The sequence below is a fragment of the Aspergillus niger genome, assembly GCF_000002855.4.
Source record: "Aspergillus niger supercontig An03".
Classification (NCBI taxonomy): Eukaryota; Fungi; Ascomycota; class Eurotiomycetes; order Eurotiales; family Aspergillaceae; genus Aspergillus; species Aspergillus niger.
The window spans coordinates 278,617-298,032 of record NT_166520.1 but is presented as its reverse complement, the minus strand read 5'-3'; the positions used below and the strand labels follow the sequence as shown (position 1 = coordinate 298,032).

General features: G+C 54.0%; 10 protein-coding genes across 10 annotated transcripts; 5 read left to right on the top strand and 5 right to left on the bottom strand.

Moving 5' to 3' along the window:
* Positions 1-2: 2 nt before the first annotated feature.
* Positions 3-521, bottom strand: An03g01550 (uncharacterized protein; the record flags this gene model as incomplete). Its single annotated transcript, XM_059746919.1, has 3 exons — positions 3-225; positions 286-461; positions 513-521. Coding segments are annotated over 3 exons (408 nt in total), but the record flags the coding sequence as incomplete, so codon positions are not given.
* Positions 522-797: 276 nt separating this feature from the next.
* Positions 798-2,475, top strand: An03g01540 (uncharacterized protein; the record flags this gene model as incomplete). Its single annotated transcript, XM_001390019.3, has 7 exons — positions 798-857; positions 910-1,555; positions 1,604-1,742; positions 1,787-1,933; positions 1,988-2,315; positions 2,362-2,417; positions 2,469-2,475. 7 exons carry the CDS (start codon positions 798-800, stop codon positions 2,473-2,475), a joined length of 1,383 nt encoding a protein of 460 aa, XP_001390056.3.
* A 341-nt stretch (positions 2,476-2,816) lies between these two features.
* An03g01530 (uncharacterized protein) lies at positions 2,817-7,234 on the bottom strand (the record flags this gene model as incomplete). Its single annotated transcript, XM_059746918.1, has 6 exons — positions 2,817-3,350; positions 3,406-4,585; positions 4,645-6,515; positions 6,591-6,777; positions 6,818-6,917; positions 6,958-7,234. 6 exons carry the CDS (start codon positions 7,232-7,234, stop codon positions 2,817-2,819), a joined length of 4,149 nt encoding a protein of 1,382 aa, XP_059600225.1.
* Positions 7,235-7,839: 605 nt separating this feature from the next.
* On the top strand, positions 7,840-9,049 carry An03g01520 (uncharacterized protein; the record flags this gene model as incomplete). Its single annotated transcript, XM_001390017.3, has 2 exons — positions 7,840-8,058; positions 8,114-9,049. The coding sequence occupies 2 exons, from the start codon at positions 7,840-7,842 to the stop codon at positions 9,047-9,049; spliced, it is 1,155 nt and encodes a 384-aa protein (XP_001390054.1).
* A 470-nt stretch (positions 9,050-9,519) lies between these two features.
* On the bottom strand, positions 9,520-10,012 carry An03g01510 (hypothetical protein; the record flags this gene model as incomplete). The annotated part of the gene is made up of 2 exons (XM_059746916.1): positions 9,520-9,888; positions 9,989-10,012. The coding sequence occupies 2 exons, from the start codon at positions 10,010-10,012 to the stop codon at positions 9,520-9,522; spliced, it is 393 nt and encodes a 130-aa protein (XP_059600224.1).
* A 523-nt stretch (positions 10,013-10,535) lies between these two features.
* On the top strand, positions 10,536-11,540 carry An03g01500 (uncharacterized protein; the record flags this gene model as incomplete). The annotated part of the gene is made up of 2 exons (XM_059746915.1): positions 10,536-10,715; positions 10,746-11,540. 2 exons carry the CDS (start codon positions 10,536-10,538, stop codon positions 11,538-11,540), a joined length of 975 nt encoding a protein of 324 aa, XP_059600223.1.
* A 321-nt stretch (positions 11,541-11,861) lies between these two features.
* Positions 11,862-12,716, top strand: An03g01490 (uncharacterized protein; the record flags this gene model as incomplete). Its single annotated transcript, XM_001390014.1, has 1 exon — positions 11,862-12,716. One exon carries the CDS (start codon positions 11,862-11,864, stop codon positions 12,714-12,716), a length of 855 nt encoding a protein of 284 aa, XP_001390051.1.
* Positions 12,717-13,073: 357 nt separating this feature from the next.
* An03g01480 (uncharacterized protein) lies at positions 13,074-15,354 on the bottom strand (the record flags this gene model as incomplete). The annotated part of the gene is made up of 3 exons (XM_059746914.1): positions 13,074-13,366; positions 13,459-14,700; positions 14,736-15,354. The coding sequence occupies 3 exons, from the start codon at positions 15,352-15,354 to the stop codon at positions 13,074-13,076; spliced, it is 2,154 nt and encodes a 717-aa protein (XP_059600222.1).
* A 310-nt stretch (positions 15,355-15,664) lies between these two features.
* Positions 15,665-17,472, bottom strand: An03g01470 (uncharacterized protein; the record flags this gene model as incomplete). The annotated part of the gene is made up of 7 exons (XM_059746913.1): positions 15,665-15,860; positions 15,907-16,298; positions 16,348-16,804; positions 16,849-16,933; positions 16,978-17,175; positions 17,268-17,317; positions 17,369-17,472. The coding sequence occupies 7 exons, from the start codon at positions 17,470-17,472 to the stop codon at positions 15,665-15,667; spliced, it is 1,482 nt and encodes a 493-aa protein (XP_059600221.1).
* A 447-nt stretch (positions 17,473-17,919) lies between these two features.
* On the top strand, positions 17,920-19,090 carry An03g01460 (uncharacterized protein; the record flags this gene model as incomplete). Its single annotated transcript, XM_001390011.1, has 3 exons — positions 17,920-18,142; positions 18,201-18,679; positions 18,743-19,090. The coding sequence occupies 3 exons, from the start codon at positions 17,920-17,922 to the stop codon at positions 19,088-19,090; spliced, it is 1,050 nt and encodes a 349-aa protein (XP_001390048.1).
* Positions 19,091-19,416: the final 326 nt, after the last annotated feature.

Here is a 19,416-nt window from a genome sequence, read left to right as displayed (position 1 = left end):
TTTGTGCCATTGGCAATCATCTGCCGAGCTGCCAGCTGGGCCGTATGGAACAGTCCCAGCACGTTCACCCCAAGCAGCTCCTGGTGGTCCGCGTAGTTGAACTCGAGGAACGTCTGGTGCCGGTTGATACCTGCGCAGGGGACGCAGATGTCTAGGGCGTTGTCGAAGTCTGTTTGGAAGGCGCTAAAGCCGGTGGCGAGGGAGTCGGGAGAGGATACGTCGACTCTAGAAACTCGGTTAGGACTTGATATGATATGTAGAAGCTGATTGAGGAGGGAAAAATACTCGTAATATGCAGTCCGCACACCATACTCCCTCTCGATCGACAGAAATCCTTCTTCAGGAGGTATCCGGTCGAAGATGGCTACGTTTGCACCTGCTTGGGCGAGACCGCGCGCAAAGGCGAGGCCGCAGCCGCGGGCACCGCCGGTGACGAGGGCAGTTCGGCCGTGTAGGGAGAACTGTACAATAAGTTATTGTGATGGGGATTATTCCTAGAGGAATCAACTTACTCGAGACATAGTGCAGGTATTACTGGGATGGATCTGCTGGTGATTGCTGGAATACTGTCTGCTCCGACCGGAGGGTGTACTTATTCCCCCGCAAATGATATGATAAGATTGATGCATCCCCTCATGCCCGACCCCCATTCTTGTCAGGCACGCGCTTATCCCCCATTTTTAGGAGTAGCAAATGCACTCAGCTAGATCTTGAGGTAGGTTTATATGATGGTGTAGAAGCTGTGTCTACTGAATTATACACTCTCTGCTTACTATCACATTTACAGAACTGGTACCATGGCGCCCCCTATCCACATCAAAGAGAAGCGCTCCCTCCCCGACAACTGTCGGTTGCAGGTACATCCCCTTCTCCCCTTACATTCTATTCCTCTGTCTAAGCTAATGATAGATCATCATCATCGGTGCCGGCCTCGCCGGCCTCGGCACCGCCATCTCCTGCCTCCTAGCCGGGCATGACGTACACGTCCTCGAAGCGACGCACGAGATCCGCGAAGTAGGCGCCGGCATCCAAGTCCTCCCCAACAGCTCGAGAGTCCTCAAACACTGGGGCCTAGAGCCAGCTCGCACGCCACACATGACGCACCCGCGCGTCTGCAACTTTCTACACTGGAAGGGCGAGATCATATCCAGCTTGAGTTTCGTTGACTCCGCGGCGCAGTACCCCGGGACGTGGTATCGCGACTTCCACCGTGCGGATTTACAGCGCTGTCTACTGGAAAGGGCGGAGGAGTTAGGGGCAAAGATCACCTGCGCTGCGAGGGTCGTGGATATCATCCCTGACGGGGATGGCGGCATGGCGACAGCGGTGGCGAGTGATGGGCGGTCGTGGAGAGGGGATCTGGTGGTTAGTGCTGATGGGGTGTTTGGGAAGTTGACCGAGGTTATGCTTAAGAGGCCAGACCCGCCAATTAAGACCGGCGATTTGGCGTATCGGTTGTTGTTGTCAACGGAGGAGATGTTGAAGGATCCAGAGTTGAGGGGGTTTGTGACGGACCCGCAGGTGAATTATTGGTTGGGGCCGGATAAACATGCTGGTTCGTATTCAGTTCACCAATTCTGAAATAATGGGCTAATGATGCCAGTGAACTATGTGTTGCGACAAGGGGAACTGTTTAATATGGTGCTGCTTGTGCCTGATGATATCCCCGAAGAGTCGCTGGCTTCGACGGTCGAGGGCAATGTGCAGGAGATGTGTGCGTTGTTCGAAGGATGGGATCCGAGGTACTTCTTATCTCCTGCTTCAAAGGGCGAAGACTGATTTGTAGGATCCAAAAACTCCTGAAACTCTGCCAATCCGTGCACAAATGGCGTCTCTGCATCCGCTTCGGCGACTACGACTGGACGCATCCTTCCGGGGCGTGGGTCATGCTAGGTGACTCTGTGCATGCTACACTCCCCTATCTTGCTTCTGGGTACCTCCTCCCTACCAGTTTGTACAAAGCGGAATGCTAATAATTCTCAAACAGTGCAGGAATGGCCTTCGAAGATGGGGCCGTCCTCGGCGAATGTCTCTCGCGCCTCCCGTCTGGCCCTAACGTCTCGAAATCGTCACCCGAGTTCATCGCCGCTAAGCGTCATGCCCTGGCCGTGTTTGAGAAGTGTCGCAAGCAGCGCACGCAGATGGTTGTGGAACGGGGAAACACACAGCAGTATCTGTATCATCTGCACGATGGGCCGGAGCAGGAAGAGCGCGATCGGAAAATGCGCATGGTGCCCACGCCAGAAGGGGAGGCGCTGGCGTGGAGGGATCCGGGATTGGCGCCGAAGTTGCTGGGATATGATCATATTGCGGATGTAAGTCTTTCTTGTAAAAGGAGAGGATCGATACTAATGGTCTTAGGTGGATGCAAACTGGGAAACAGTAGGGGAGAAGGTGGATGAGGTGGTAGCGAGGTTGTGAGTACTGCATTAGAGCTGTGTGATTTGCTCTGGCTGAAGGGTTGGCAGCTATTAGAGGCTTATAAAGATATTATCGAGTGAGCTTGAGGGTGAAAACTATTGTGTATATTTTTTTACTGCTGAAATATTATATTATATATTGAACAAGCGAGATTGCAGATATGTGGAATAGTCAGGCTTTTCTGGCTGCCCACCAATCTATGTCCATGTCCTAGTGTTAATAACGATTGAAGAGTGAGTATCTGGAAATATCCTTTTTAACTCTAAGGAAATTATATCGTGTATCCACTGAAAAGATATCCCCCAACCATCTTACCTTTCGTCTTCGAAGGTACCATCATGTATGATTTATATGGAATACCCCACAGCATTATGTTAACTTAGCTCTGGATGAAATCATGCAACAGCAACGAAGAACCCTTTCTCCCCCTCCTTCCTCTTCACCTCTGCCTTTCTCACCAAGTCATCTCCAACCGCCAGCCTCAACTTCTCCGCCGTAGCTGGACTATCCAGGACCAACGGTCCTTGTACACCGAAATCCGCCCTCGCGCTCTTCAACGCGTCCCTCAACGCAAATAACACCGTCGACCCCATGAACAGCGGCGGCTCACCGATACCCTTGCTGCTCTGGATCGAGCGGAGATGGCTCCACGATACACCTTGCAGGAAACTAACATTGAACTCCTGCGGGATGTCACTGAATCCGGGAATCTTGTACGTGCCCGGACCCCGTGTCGCCAACTGGCCACTCTGCGTCCAGAGTGTCTCCTCCATCGTAAACAATCCCTGTCCCTGAACAAAGGCCCCCTCAATCTGCCCATAGTCAATAGCAGGGTTAATGGACCTTCCCACATCCATCTTAATATCCGTGCGCAGCACAGTATGATCACCCGTAAGCAGGTCGAGCTCGACCTCAGTGCACGCGACGCCCTATGACCCCATCAGCATACCCCCCTCCATTCGCACAGGGGAAAAAGGAACATACCTGAGTAAAATAATAATACATCGGCTTCACCTTCTCCACATCATACGTCCCCCACTGATACCCCACCTTGGGCATCTTCCAAAAGCCACTCGCCGCCAAATTCACCCGATCGCGATACGCGGCGTGCGCCATCGTCGCCATATCAGCATCCTTGCCGAATTTCTCCCGATACGGCTTCAACCGCTCATTCAGCTGATCGCACGCATCCTTAACTGCCATTCCGTTCAGATCACTCCCTGACGAGGCAGCAGTCGGTGACGCATTCGCCGTCTGGTACGACGAGCTATCCTGCGTGTAGACGCTCTCTGCCGGAACACCCAGCTCCTGAGCTGCGACCTGCACCATCTTCGTGTACAAGCCCTGGCCCATTTCAGTGCCGCCGTGGTTCAGAAGTACTGAGCCATCGGTGTAGATTTTGACGTTCGCGCCTGCTTGGTTGAGATGGACTGCTGTGGCGAAGGAGATGCCGAATTTCGTCGGGACAAGTGAGATTCCTCTCTTTCTGTAACGGTGGCGTTTATTGAACTCTGCTATTTCTGCCTTGCGCTCCGCGTACCGCGCCTCCTTGCGAACCTGCTCCAGCAGCATTGGAACATGCCAGTCCTGATCGATTTCCTGGAGGAATGGCGTCCTCTGCCCCTGGGTATACAGATTCCTCATCCGTAACTCATCAATATCCATCCCCAACCCCTCTGCAACAGCAGACATATAACTCTCGGCGATGAACATGGCTTGCGGCCCACCGAACCCCCGGAAGGCAGTATTACTATGCGTGTTCGTCTTGCACACCCATCCGCGGATGTGCGCGTTGGGGAAGTAATAGCAGTTTTCGATGTGCGTGCAGCACCGGTCCATCACGGCACCGCTCATGTCCAAGGAGAATCCCGCGTTGTTGTATACGTCTGCGTCGAGGGCGATAAGCTTTCCGTCGTTCATGACACCCACTTTCCAGCGACATTGGAAGGGGTGCCGCTGGCCAGAGGTCATCATGTCTTCGTCGCGGTTGAGCATGGCGCGCATAGGGCGTCGCGTTTTCTTGGCTGCAATAGCAAGTAGGCACGCCAGTTGCACGCTGCGGGATTCCTTGCCGCCAAAGGCGCCACCCATGCGTTTTACTCGGGCGTTGATGCGCGATACGGGGACTGAAGTCACCTGGCTGACGTATTCTTGGGTTTCCATCCTATCCTAGCCATTAGCATCGCTCACACTCAAATGGGCATAAAGTGGGGATAGACATACGTATTCTGCGTCGACGACCAAACCTCCATACTCCCATCCTCCGAATGAGGAATCACCACCGCAGCGTTCGTCTCGAGATAAAAGTGCTCCTGCCCGCCCATGCGAATAACACCCTCGAAAACCCGATCACACTTCTCAAAAACATCCTTCATCCTCTCCGGCGTCACAGCCACCCCTTTCCTTAACTCCTTCCCATGGGGCCAGAAACTCTCCTTCTCGATCGCCTCATCAATCGTGAGTATCGTCTCCAGATCCTCATACTCTACCTTCACAGCCCTGGCCGCCATCTGCGCTTGCAGCGCCGTCTCCGCATAGACCAACCCAATCGGCTGCCCGTGCGAAGTCACCTCATCCACAGCAAAGAACTGCTCATTCTTCACCACAGGGCCCCAGATATTCTTCTCTGCGGGGATACTCGTATGGTCTATGTATCCCAGGGCCAAACCCGGCTGCAATGCGGGCGTCCAGTCCACGGAGAGTAGCTTGGCGTGGGCACGTTGCGAGAGGACCATCGCGCCGAAGAGCTCCCGGTGCTGCGGGGGCATGTCGTCGACGTATTCGGCTTCTCCGGTGGCGTGTTTCAGACCGGACAGGTGGGGGAGTTGTTTGCCGACGACGCGCTGTTCGTGCGGGTTGTGGTTGTCGCGCGTGCCGTGGGAAATGTGGCGATGGATTTCGGTCGCGAGGGATGGGTCGGCGGTTGTGGAGGTGAGGTTGAGGTCGGAGATAACTTCGTGCCAGAAACGGAAGAAGAGGGATGTAGCCAGAGTGCGTCGGTAGTGCGCCATTCCACCGGGGACCGAGTAAGGCAGATTGAAATCCTGGAGGAGGGCGTCGAGCGTGCTGTCCAGGGCGGCTTGTATGCCCCATTTCTTGCCCTGGAGGATGGCCATGGCCTGTCTGGCTAGGAGGGTTGTCGGAGCCATGCCGCCATAGGCGAGGGCGATTTCGCTGACGGTGTTGTCTGGGGCGAGGCGCACGCGGAAGGCGGCTGTTACGATGGCGATGTCGTCGTCTTTGCGCTTGGCTTGTTTGTAGGATTTGGTGAGTTCGCGTGTTTCTGGCGGTGGAAGAGGGATGCGGATCGAGGTGATGATGCTGTCTTTAGGGAGGGCGGTCTTGCGATAGCCGAGGAACATGTTGGTCATGGGGATGGTGAATTCTTGGGTTGGGGTGCGCGCGACGATGGTGGCGTTGATGGCTAGGAGCACAGGGTTCATGTCGGAGATGGGCGACGCCGTGGCGATGTTACCGGCTAGTGAGGCGGCGTTGCGGATCTGGCGACCTGCAAAGTAGCGGAGGACTTTGGCTGTGGCTGAGAGGACGGATCCTCGAGGGCCAAGGACTGGGATGAGTCGGTTGCATTCAGTTTCGATGTCGGTGAGGGGTGTATTGCCGCCGACTACCAGCTCGGTGATGGTGTCATCTTTCTCAACGGGCTTGATGTATGACAGCTCGTCTAGATCGCCGATGAAGACGGACACGGCGAACTCGGCACCCTTGAAGCGGATGTCGATTTGGACCTCGCTGGCACCCCCGACAAGGGTGGCCGATGGGCAGCGGGCCAGGATGTCCAAGGTTTGGGCGAGTGTCACCGGGCGCAGCCAGGCCTTGCGGTCGTCGGTGTAGCAGACGAGCTGAGGGGTCGCCTTAGTCAGGGCTGGGGGGTAGATGAGCTCGGTGTTGGGAATATACGGCTTGAAGTCGAACTGTGGTACTGTGTTGGCCAAGTCCTTTTCTGGCTCTGTATCTGGGGTCGAGATACTGGTGCGCGAGCTGTCTCGATCCGAAGAAGATGAGCAGGACGACCCCGGAGTATCACGACAGCAGCCACCTGGACGTCCGCAGGATTGTGGCCGCGATGTGTCCGACTCAGACTCAATCGGAGTCTCCATATCTGAGGGTCGCGTGCGCACAGCCAGCCGGGCCTGGAGATCCTCCTGGACAAACGTCTTCGCCGCCTGCAGAATGGGCTTGTAGCCCGTGCACCGACACAGATTGCCATCCAAGTGACCCTTCATTTCGATCTCATCCTCCGTCAAATTGAATTGGCCAGTCTGGGGATCGTATGCGTTCCGTACGAGAGCGTATAACGACATGACTATACCCGGGGTACAGAAGCCACATCTTAACCTGTCAGCATTGCTCGTCCATCAGACCACGGTCAACTTACTGCGACCCGTGAAGCTTCCCCAGCCTTTCCTGAAGCGGATGGGGATGATCCACATTCCCGAGCCCTTCAACGGTGATGACATGCTTTCCGGCCACTACGGCTGTCAGATGCGATCGCACCCATGGAACCAACACACATACCTCCAATGAGCGGATACAAACAGGCGTTCACAGCACGGTGGCGGATCTGCGCGCGCCCGTCGCGGGTCTGCAGCACAACGGTGCAAGCACCGCAACCGCCCTCGCCGCAGCCCAGCTTGGTGCCCTTCAGGCCATGTTGGGAGCGGATGAAGTCGAGGAGGGTCCAGTGGGGGTTAGGATTGGCGAGGACGATAGGGGTTCCGTTGAGGTAGAAGGAGAGATTAGGGGTGGAGAGAGCAGTAGTCAGGAAGTCTTGCAGTGCTGTTGGAAGAACCATGATGTGGCTAGAATTGCATAATTACAATGCAGATAAGGAGAATGAGAATGAGAGAACAATGGCAAGCACATTGTGGGAGAAGTTCAAGGGATGGAAATTGTACTGCGAGGGGGGCACTGTGCACGTGAAGCTGGGCCTGAAGGGCATCCATCAGGCCCCATTCTTACCCAGCATGAGGGGTTGAGCTGGCATTGCAGAAGATCGAGCCTGTGAAGAAGCGCCACTGCGTCAGAGATGCATTGGGGCTGCAACGCTGCTTGAAGTGGAGTGGAGGCCCAGAGTGTTCGGGAGTGGAGGCCTTATTCAAGGGTGGGGGTTTGCCGATCCGATTAAATTCCAGCAGTTATGGTTGGCTTATCGGGTGGCCCGACAATCACACAATAGATTAATTATCTGCAACATTGTCTCCACTCATCTATACCAGTGTACGTTCACAGATCAATCTCAGTCAAGAGTGCATGTTGCGAGTAATCCAAGAATGGAGGGCATGCGAGTAGAGATTCTAAAGTGCTGCAAAAAGTCATCCTATATGTACCGTAGCTATACCCAATCCTATAGCAAATTAACAATCAATTCAGACAGTCACATAGATCAGATCCTGCAGAATGGGCTCCATCACGCCAATTGACCATCTCTTTCACCCCCTCAAATTGGGGTCTCTCTCCCTATCTCACCGCGTCGTCCAAGCACCATGCACGCGGATGCGTGCCACACAAGAATCAGAGGGCGTCTATGTCCCTAACGCCCTCATGACCGAATACTATAGCCAGAGAGCATCTCCCGGTGGTCTTCAACTCACCGAAGCAACCCCCATCAGCCGCCATGTATGCTACCACATTCCTACCTTTGATACATAAGTCCTAATTTGTACATGCACAGGCAGCTGGCTACCCTGGTGTCCCTGGAATCTTCACCCGCTCCCAGATAAACGCCTGGAAAGATGTCACCTCCGCTGTCCACGCCAAAGGCGGCCTCATCGTCTGCCAACTATGGCACGTCGGACGCGCAACGGTGCCGGCCTTTATCGAGGGCCAAACCCCCCTCTCATCCAGCGACATTCCCATGACCGGGAATGCACTCACCGGGGAGCCATACTCGGCTACTCCACCCCGCGCAATGACCATCCCTGAAATCCAGGCCACTGTGGCAGAGTACGCCGCTGCTGCGACGCGTGCCATTGAGGCAGGATTCGATGGCGTGGAGGTGCATGCTGCGAACGGGTACTTACTCGATCAGTTCCTGCACGATAACGTGAACAACCGTACAGATGAGTACGGAGGAACCGTGGAGAAGAGAGCGAGAATTGTCATCGAGGCGATCAAGGCTGCATGTGATGCTATCGGTGCGGATAAGGTTGGCGTGCGCTTGTCGCCGTATAACTATTTCCAAGACACGAGGGATTCGGATCCGCAGGGTCATTGGCAGGTCGTTTGTCAGATGATTGCCAAAGAGACCCCCGGAATAGCGTACGCACATATGATCGAACCACGATTTGATGAGGTGTTGGATGAGGGGGCCAAAATGGGCTCGTTGCCTGGACAAGGAAAGGTCAGTTTGGATCCGTTCAGGACTATCTTCAAGCAGGCGGGAATTGGGTTCATCGCGGCTGGGAACTTTGATGGGGAGGGAGCGAAGAAGAAGGTCGTTGAGGATGGGGCGGATGCGGTGGCTTTTGGAAGGTGGTTCATTGCCAACCCTGATCTGCCTAAGAGGTTGATGGAGGGTGCACAGTTGAATAAGTATGACCGGGCGACATTTTATGGAGCTGACCCGAAGGAGAAGGGGTATACGGATTATCCGGCATTGAGTGTATAGACGATCTTATAGATAGATACCTAAGTGAGACATTTCACACTCAAGGGGCCTGCTATTATAATAATACCAGTACTCAATCAGTGGCAACCAAAAGAGCTTCGAGATGGTTGGAGAATGTTTGGATGACTTATCCGATGGAACAATATAATTGTAGCAACCTTGGGCAGTACTAGTCCTTCATTACCGCGAAATACTAGCGCCCTACTCCTGTTACTCAGGTTCAGTAGCCTCCAAAATATATATAAATCACTGCCAGTTCAACAGGATTGAATTGTAATGTATAGTAGCAGGTAACCCGAAGTTGAATTTGTAGTATACTTACTTGTCGTCGATTATGAAATATTGTGCTTAGCGTAATCCAGTCTTCAATGCAATGGCATTTGATCGACGGCTATGGGAGCCTTCCACCCGTTGTCAGCTTGCTTGGAAACGGTCCTCGGTTCCACTACGGAATGACTTAATGCGAATTACTAAGGACTGGGAGCAATTTTAGTCTCCCCAGTAGCTATCCATTCAAATCTAGTGAAGAGGAACTTAAGCGGCACGACGAACAGGTGCGACTCAAAGATAGTGTGTATCTGTGGGATCTTGTCAAGGACCAGTTCGGCACGGATAACAGTGGCTGGGTGCCTCTTGAGCGATGGAAACAGACGAACAAGTTGAACAAGTATCTCTTCGATATGTACATCGAAACAATGAGCGAAGTGCTGCCGGCAGAAGAAGCCGCGAAATGGTGGCCCTTTCTGCGGAATATGTGCGGAAAGACGCTTAAGCTTCCCGAACCGAGATGTTGCCTCTCCAGATGTCGAAGCTTTTGCTTTGTTCCGATTACTAATAGCCTTCACAACTCTACCAGCTTCCAAAAATATTTTCCTTGTGGTGTTTTAGCCTTGCCATCAGTTGCGATGAACCCGTTATTCGAAAACAATGAAAACATACCTCTAAATAACACCCACGCCCCATTCAAAGATTAGTAGGACACTACCACCGTGGAATTGCACCACGCGCTGCAATGCCTCCAGCCCGCCTGCGAACCAGAAATGGCTGCTTGTCATGTAAGCTAGGATCCCCACATGATCAAATCAAAAAAGAAGGTCTCTTGTTCATCCAGGCAAATTTAGGTCGAAAGCGCCGCAAGAAGTGTGACGAGTCTCGTCCGCATTGCACCGCATGCACTCGAAACTCGCTGGAATGCAAGTGGCCCTCTGAGGGTAATCAGCTCCCAGATGGCAGATCCCGGCAATACAAGAGTATTAAGACCATGGTGCGCGCAGTAGCGCCACCAGGAGTGTCGCTAATACAACTCCCTCCGCCCATCATGATGCCGGCACCTTTTTCATCATCGGAGTCCACCTACCTATATCGATATTTTGCCTCCACGATCTTACCGCGTTTTGTTCGACGCAACTCTTTAGACAAGACACACATGCTCCGCCTCGCGTTCCAATTTTCTCCTCTCTTTGGGGCAATGGTGGCTGTGGCCGGAATGCAGCTGCCAACCAAAGACCGGTGGCCTGCCCATCTTGCCCTGCAGAGCTATCTGCATGCAATTCATGCCATTCAAATGTCACTGACTGATATTACCAAAGCTGCCTGTGATGATCGGATCCTCGCAACTGTGTCTCTGCTCGCCTGTTTCGAGGCATGTGCCAGATTTCCTAAATTCGTGTAAACAAGCTAACTTCCATAACTGTAGTCTTGCCGATCAGATGCGACACCCACTGTGGCGCCGCATGTCACGGCCGCGGGCCTCCTACTTACCCAACGCCGACCCTGCGAGTTTCGCACTAAGGCTGCGGCCACGTTTGATCGCATATGCGTCGAGTCATTTCTATACCAAGCATGCCTCATGATGATCTTTGACCCGTCACTTGATGCGCTCCCGGATAATCGAGAGCAGCTGGAGCTCCCGCTTTATTTTGATCAGTCCACAAAGTCAGACTCTACGCCAGGAGAGACTGTTCTGCAGGCGTCTTACAAGTTCTTTTTACTCATTGCCGATGTTACGAAACTATCCCGGCTATCAAGACCGCTTGATAGTGCTGAAGTGGCCAAGTGGCGAAGTCTAAGTTCTAAGTTGTCGCGCTGGAGTCATCTCATCTGTTCAGCAGATATGTCTCTCGCGTTATGCTACCTAGCACTTCAAATCCTACTCCAAAAGGTGAATCCGAACATCACCTCCAGTGAACGGGTCCGGCGAGTGCACTCTTGTCTAGCAGGGGGTTTACAGCGGGTACCTGCGTTGGAAATAGATATTTACCCACCCGTATATCTACTCTGGCCCGTGGCTGTTCTCGGCTCTGTTGCCATAAGGCCTGAGGAGAGGGAAGTTTTCCAGGATGTTGTCGCCTCAATATCTGCTGCAAAGCTAGGTGGACATGCAGCTTGGGTACAGAAGAGGTTAGACAGGGTTTGGAGAATTATCGGTTCTGCACCTGAAGACCCAGAAGCCAGTCTTGTTGGTCTCCAGCTTCTGCTTGATCAGGGGTGATTCCGATGGACAGAGATTAATAATGCGATCAAGACAATATCTGCAGCTCTCTTTGGACCATCTAAAGGCAGCCTCGAGCCTCTGGGCCATTTATGGGAAGACAGTGTGTTGTGATTGGTTCAGCCGCGGCTCTAGAGACCCACTGAACGAGAACTCACCAATCATTGATATTTGCGCGCCCCCACAGCATTGAAATGATATCCACCCCATGGAAGACACTGCCTGGGCTTGCTCAAAAGCTCTATAAGATGAGCACATTACCGTTCTCCTCCCTCCTTTTCGATCTTATTTCTTTTACATGCCTTACAAACAACCCTCAAAATGACCAGGACAATTTCATCCCTCGCTGAAGAGCGTTACCGCGACTCACAATCCTCTAACTTTCCTCTCCCAACCGACCCTTCCAATCCTTTGCCCGCTACCCTGTCCGCAATTCTCTCTCATAAATCCTGTCGGGCTTTCCTCCCCTCCAAGCTACCCCCAGGAACACTGGAAACACTCATCTCAGCAGCTCAAAGTGGCTCCTCCTCCTCCCTTATGCAGACATGGGACGTCATCGCTATCCAAGATCCCGAGCATAAATCCAACGTCGCATCGCTTGCAGCCGACCTGGACTTCATCCGCCAAGCTCCTCTGTTTCTGGTATTCTGTCCCAATCTCCGCCGCCTGAAGAACCTTTCGGAGCAGTATGGTCACCAGTCTGCCAACGCGCTTGATAGCATGAATATGTTTGTCATGAGCACCGTGGATTCGGCCATCGCGGCGCAGAACGTTGCCATCGCGGCGGAATCACTAGGTTTGGGGATCTGCTATGTCGGTGCCCTGAGGAACAATGCCGAGGAGGTCTGTAAATTGCTGAATCTGCCACCTTTGACATGGGGTGTGTTTGGAATGGCTATTGGGTATCCGGATACGGAGAATAGGCGCTGTGGTAGGCGGATCAAACCGCGCTTGCCGATGCGGGAGGTACTTCATTTCGAACGGTGGAACGAGGAGGGGCAGAAGGACAACGTTGAGTCGTATGATAAGGCGCTGGGGACGTTTTACGAAGAAGAGGCCAAGTCCGGGCGAAAGGGCTGGGGAGAGTTCGTTGCGGGCATGGTTGCGTCGCAGGACCAGGGTGGGAGGGAGAAAGTTCGGCAAGCTATCGAGAATCAAGGGTTTAAGCTCAAGTAGGTAGCCCACATACATATTTGGATCAGTAATAGATTAGAGAACTACAGTTAATTCCCCAAATTCACCAACACCTTCATCGCATCATGCACCACCGCCCACCTCACCGTGGCCAGCTGCTGCGCCATCGTCCTCACCAACCCCCTCGTATCATACTTTCCCCCGAGCGCCGCCATATCCCCCAAACTCCCACACGTCGTCATGGCCACGATCAAACTCGCCAGATCCGTCGTAACCCTCTCCCCAGGACGTTCACCACCTCCCTGGCCCTCACCACCCACCCCACCATGAAACGCCCAGCAAGTCAACGTCGCCAAATACAAACACCACGGGAAATGAAACGCATCCGTCTGCTCCCAATCATGCAGACTCAGCACCGCCTCCTCCAGCAGCTTCGCCGCCTGTCTCGCAGCTCCCAAAGCCCCCTCCCCGCCACCAAGTAACCACTTCTTCAATCCCCGTCGCGACCTCTCCCGATCTCCCTCCGTCACTGTCCTTCCCAGTATCCTCCCCGCCCCGGCAGCGACCTGCAAATCCAGTATCTCTACCTGCAGCGCCAGCCAGGCTGCCCGGTACAGCGCACACGCTGCCATCTTCAGCCCCGTGAACACCCCTCCACCTCGTCTCGACCCAGCCACATCCTCCCCAGGATGCTGTCCGAAATTCAACTTCATCGCCAAGCAATCCGCATCAAAATCCACCTTCCATAGATCATATGATCTCCCCATGCGTCGCGTCCACGCACCGACCCGCTCGGGCGTCTCCGCTCGTAAGGTTGTCTGGTCCCGTCTTTTCAGGTCCGCTGAGACGGACATGAGCCCGTGCAGGATGACGATCCGCGCCAGGGTATTCAGATCGCGGGGTCGAGCCATCGCAGAGGGGGTAATATACCCTTTCAGCACGGAGAGAAACATCCGCGGTGGAGGCTCCATAGATGCATGATGCGCCCAGTCGCTGGCCGTGCATGCTTCCCATGTCCCCTGGGAACAGGGCAGAGCGGATCTGATTTCAAAGGCTGACATGCATAGGGACTGGGAGAAGAGGACGGCGTGTTGCGTATCCCACATGAAGCAGTGCAATGCGACGCGCTTCTTCTGCTCGTCGTGCATGGCGGTGCGCCAGAGGGTGTCGATGTCTGTGTCGGTAGTGGTAGTGGGGTTCGGGGTGTGGCGAATAGCGCAGCAATCGCTCCGCCGGATGAGCTTGATCAACACGCAGTGGAAGAGCTGGGCGCGTTCGCGCTGTTTCGGCCCCGCGCGCATCTTGCCGAAACAGTCGATTAGGAGCATTGCCTGAAGGACCCACAGGTCAGGCTGGGGGGAGAAGTCCGCGTGGCAGAAGAGTTGGTTGCGGAGGGAGTCATGGATGCCGACCGCGAGTTGGTGCGCTTCGCGGCTGCTGTAGGTGGCGCCCATGGAGAGGATGGCGGCGAGAAGGACCGGGGTGGTGGATGATGGGTCGAAGGTGGGTTGGTGGAGCAGGGGGTAGGTTGTGTTGAAGCGCGTGAAGAAAAGGTCGCTGTAGGATTGGAGGGAGGGAAGGGAGAGGAGAGGGGAGTCCAGCGGGGTGGGTTGGCCGTCGATGGCGAGGGGTGGTGCTTGCGCGATCAGGTTGAGGATGCCTTGACGGGATTCTTCTGTCAAGATGGGAAGATGGGGCTGGGGGGTGGTTTGGAGGAGGGAGGGCGCGTCCATCCAATCGAGGTTGATGGTATCTGGTGGAGGATCTAGGATGGGCGCGGAGAAGACGAGCGGGTCGCTGCGTTCTACGAAAGAGGCTGCCTGCAGGAGGACTGAGGAGCCGTCGCGGTCGAGGAATGATTTTGGATCATCGACAGGGAGGGCATCCTCGGCGAAGGTGACCATGTCTGGACCTAGTGGGAGGTCGAAGGGCGGAAAGGCGTCGTCCAGAGAGGCGACGTCGAACAGCCAGTTGTAATTATGAGTGGCCGCAAAAGGCATGTTGAAATCGGTAGCTGCTTGGTCAGCTGGAGTGTGATTAAGTATGAACAGGGGGAATTACCAGTGTCAAGGCTGAAGAAATCGCCCATCCCGTCCAGTCCCAGACTCCAGGAGCCATCTGCCGCATCAAACTGCCCTGGGATAGGCTCGACATAGGGCTCGAATGGTCCGCTGGGCATCATCGGAGCCAGTAGCGGATCGGGCTCGTCCAACGTCATGGACGATGGGTCGCTCGCTGACGTCGGCGGGGACACAGGAGCACCATAGTCCTGGGCGCTGGTCACGGAAATCGACGAGGAAGAGGCCGACGACGATGGAGGCAAGCTGTGGCTGGCACGAGCGCGCGACTGACGCTTTGGAGGGCGAGTAATGATGGAGCCATCTCCCGCACGGCGAGTACGTTTCCTCGTCTCCAGCACTCCTTGACCAGGGCCTCCAGCTTCCTCGTCCCGTTTGGCATGGCGCATCAGATGGCGATCTGGCGGGTCAGACAAGGAGTCGAGATAGCTTGCAGTAGCACAGCACCTACTTAGTAGATCCGGGCGGTGGAAATGCACGGAGCACCGCTCACAGGTATAGCCTTGCCTTGCCTGGTCATGATTGAGGGCATGGCGACGCAGATGCTCTGCGCGAGTGAAGGTCTTGCCGCAGTTGGGCCAGTGGCACACGTGGGACTTCATGGGGGCTCATGATATAGCGATACAGGAGGAGAAGAATACATGCAGGGATTCTTCTCCTGGGGATAAGACCTCATTTATCTGCCGGTCGGGTAGGCCGAAGCCGGTGATAAGCTGAAGGGAAAAAGAGGAGAAGCAGGAATGCGGACTGGCGATACAATCGACGAATGACCTTCTGCGGGGACAAGGTTTCACTTATCGCTAGTCCATTATTATTAATTCAGGAATGCCATCCCGGAGCTATCAATGAAACCACACCAATCGAGATAGGCCTATCTAGATCTCTAACCTTACTTGCTGCTAAGTGCTAGGTTTACAGAAAGTACCGCCAGTCCGGGCTGCTTTCCCCCTCTGCCAACTGACGTGTATCCACTTCTCCCGGACGCACTCTTCGGCCTTGTTGGCGATCGCGTCGGCGATTCTCCCGTCGCATCCACAGGCCCAATGCGATCACAACCACAATGCACACCCCATTGCAGCAGCAGGTGGCCACCAACGTGGGGACATACCTAGACAGTCAGTCGTCTCTACGTACCAGGTAGTGGCACTACTTACTTTGGAGCGTATTGCGTGCGAAACGTCGCCGCGCTTAAGATCCCCGCCAAATTGCCCAACCCTACGAAGAAACCCGTGTTGGCAGCACGCGAGTTCTCATGCATATTATTGTTGTTATGCCATGCGTGCACCAAACACGACGGGATATACGACCCGGCTGCCATGAGGAAACATGCGAAATACGCTACTCCCTTGTGGCTCAGGACATCGATTGTCGCCAGGATGACCATTCCGACGAGCGATATCACCAGCGAAAACACAATGTGAAAGGTTCGCTCGCGGAAGTGGTCCGACGACTTGGCCACACAGAGAAGCACCACCGCGCCTACAAGGTTTGGAGCGACCGTCCAAAGGTTTGTTTTGACAGTTGAAAAGCCCAGCCGTTCGACAATCTGTTCCGTTAGCTCTCGTCTCTGGCAGTGAGCAAGGTCAGGTCCGTACCAACGGGAAGAAGTTCATCGCGGTCGCATATGCCACTGGATAGGTAAACGTGATAATGCACCAAATAGGAAACTTCCAGTCCTTCCATGTCTCGAAAGCTACCTTCAGATCCAATTTGGTGTCCACCTCGGCGGAGGTGTCGCGCAGTAGCCGTGCCGTTGCCGCAGCCCGTTCACGCTCGCTCAGAAACCATGCAGTACGCGGATTTCCGGGCAGCCAGAAGAACGAGATAATTCCCATGAGGAAGGTCATCGAGCCTTCGATGATAAACAGCCATTGCCAGCCTTTCACGGCGGGGTCATGGATCTGGAACACGCCGAAGGAGATAAGTCCGCTGAAGGCAGAGGCGAGCACAGCGAAGGACTGCATGATGGCCAGCCGGAAGCCCATCTCGCCGCGCGTGTAGAAGAGTGTCATATAGAATGTAGCCCCAGCGAAGAAGCCTGCCTCAAATACTCTAACTATGTTAGTTCGTGATATGATTAATGGCAGGAGACTCACCCTAGGATCATCCGCACAGCGATCATCCCCCCGAAATTCTTGACGGCACATTGGCAGAGGGCGAGTATTCCCCAGACCACAGTCACTGACAAATTAGCTAAGTTCAGAGGATACAATAGGGTAACCTACTAAAAGACAGCACATAGCGTCCAGAGTACCGCTTAAGAAGCAGGTTCCATGGCAAGTCGCATAGCCCGAATGGGATGTAGAATAACAACACCATCAGCGAGTAGTCATTCCCGACCAGGTGGATATCCTCGTCTAGACCATCAGTTTTCGCGTTTGCCAGGTTACTCTGAGTAGATTTCATTAGCGGTAGACCCGAGTCTACGTAAAGATACTACATACGCGGTCCATGCAGTCAAAAAAGTACATCTACACTGTCAGTAGCTGGTCGCCATCTTGGACACCATGCACACCATGCTCACCAAACAGAGGAGTGGCAGGACGAAGAAGTCCACCTTTCGCACTGGAAAACTCAGTATCCGCAGCAAGAAGTAACTCATCTTACTCACCATACGACCGTTCCGCATCGCGGTCGATGTAGATACTACTCTCTCCGGACTTCATGGCAGGCTCGGCCGAAATGGCCTCCTCCTTTTTCACGGTATCGGTGGCAGCCATTACGAGAATGAAATTGGGACAGCGCTCATTTCAGATCCGATCAGCTGCCAGCTGGCTGCATTCTATATACCAATGACATTGTCTGCTATCCGTGTAACCTGCAAGGAGGCACAGGCATTGCCCGATTGGGCCACCCGTGCCGATCTGGGGTTATCGAGCTGCAGCTTCAGGATCCCGCGATAAGTGGCAAGAAGTGGCAAGAAGTGGCCATCCTTCAGCTTCTCCGCATTCTTATCACCCGACCTTTGCAAGCTTTATCGTCTCCCCATCCTACCCCCACTCTTGTCTATACCATTCCCGAAAATGGAGGGAATCAGCAAGCTGATCGGACTTTTGTCCGAGATTGTGCTCGAATTATGGATCGCTAAAGCCTACTGATGCTGGATATATTCGCCTGAGATACCAGAATAGCATCAGCAACAAGCAGCAAGAACACCAACCGACGCAATGGCTCCCAGCGCTCCCCCTATTCTCGATTTCTCCGCCTTCTACGGGGTCGACAGCGAGGCCAAAACCCAACTGGTCGAGGCTGTCCGCAACTGCTGCCTGTACAATGGCTTCTTTCAGATCACCGGCCATCGCGTGCCACTCGACTTACAGCGCCGTGTGATGCGCTGTGCCGAGCGCTTCTTCGAACTCCCGCTGGAAGAGAAGCTCAAGATCGATAAAAGTAACCACCTCCTTTCAACTTTCGTCCTAAGCCCCACTAACCAAGAGTTTGAATTTAGACAACAATAGTTTCAACCGCGGCTATGAACTCCTCCGCTCGCAGATGCTCGAAGTCGGCACCGGTCCCGAACTCAAAGAAGGCTTGTACATCGGCCAGGAAATTCCTGAAGACCATCCCTACTACATCCAGAAGAAGCTCAACAGCGGTCCAAACCAGTGGCCACCGACCGTGCCCGATAAGGAAGAATTTCAGCGCACCTCGATGGAATACTACAATGCGGTGTTTGAGTTGGCCAAGGACGTCCTGTCTCTTCTGGCTCTGACTCTCGATGTATCTGGGGATTATTTCGATCCACTCACCGATGGCGCGGTCGCAACTATGCGCATGCTGCATTACCCTGCGCAACCTAAGGATGCAGATGAGAAGCTAAACCGTGGTATTGGCGCACATACTGATTTCGGGTGCATTACGCTGCTTCTGCAGGATGAGGTGGATGGATTGCAGGTCCTCGATGCACCTACTGGTCAATGGCTTGATGTGAGTGCTACTTCCCTGTTTTTCTTTATTAGAGGGGCGCAGTCTGACGGGGCCACAATGCAGGTTCAACCAGTCCCCGGCGCCTACGTAGTCAATCTCGGCAACCTGTTCATGCGCATGGCCAACGACCGGTACAAATCCAATATTCACCGCGTCATTAACAAGTCCGGCCGCGAGCGGTACTCAATTCCGTTCTTCTTCAGTGGAAACCCGGATTACCTGTGCGAGTGTCTGCCCAACTGCCGCGCAGAGGGTGAGGCACCCAAGTATCCACCCATCACTGTTGAAGACATGGTGACGGCTTCGTACAAGGAGAGCTACGGACGAGCGGAGCAGTATAAGAAGGAGATGGAGGAAAAGGCGAAGATGAAGATGGAAACGGCCCCGGCTACAGCGGCGGTGGGTGCCTAAACAATGCATGTACTAGCTGTTGTATATTTGTCCATAGCTTTCTTGCTTCAATCCCAATGAATTATGACCACCATCTTAACCACATTATCATCTATACGAACCTCATCATATGTCGTAGTATCACCAAGCTACACAAGAAACTCAACCTGTGGCTAATACCCTCTGTCAATCCCAATAACTGATTACCAATCCTCGATAACCAGTGGCCGGATACCTAAACTCAGGAGTGGAGGTGAAGGTCTAAACGGCAGCCACACGAGCTGGCACTGATAGCGATCCCCCACCCTTGACAATCGATAAGATATTGATCTCGTGTAACTAGCCGT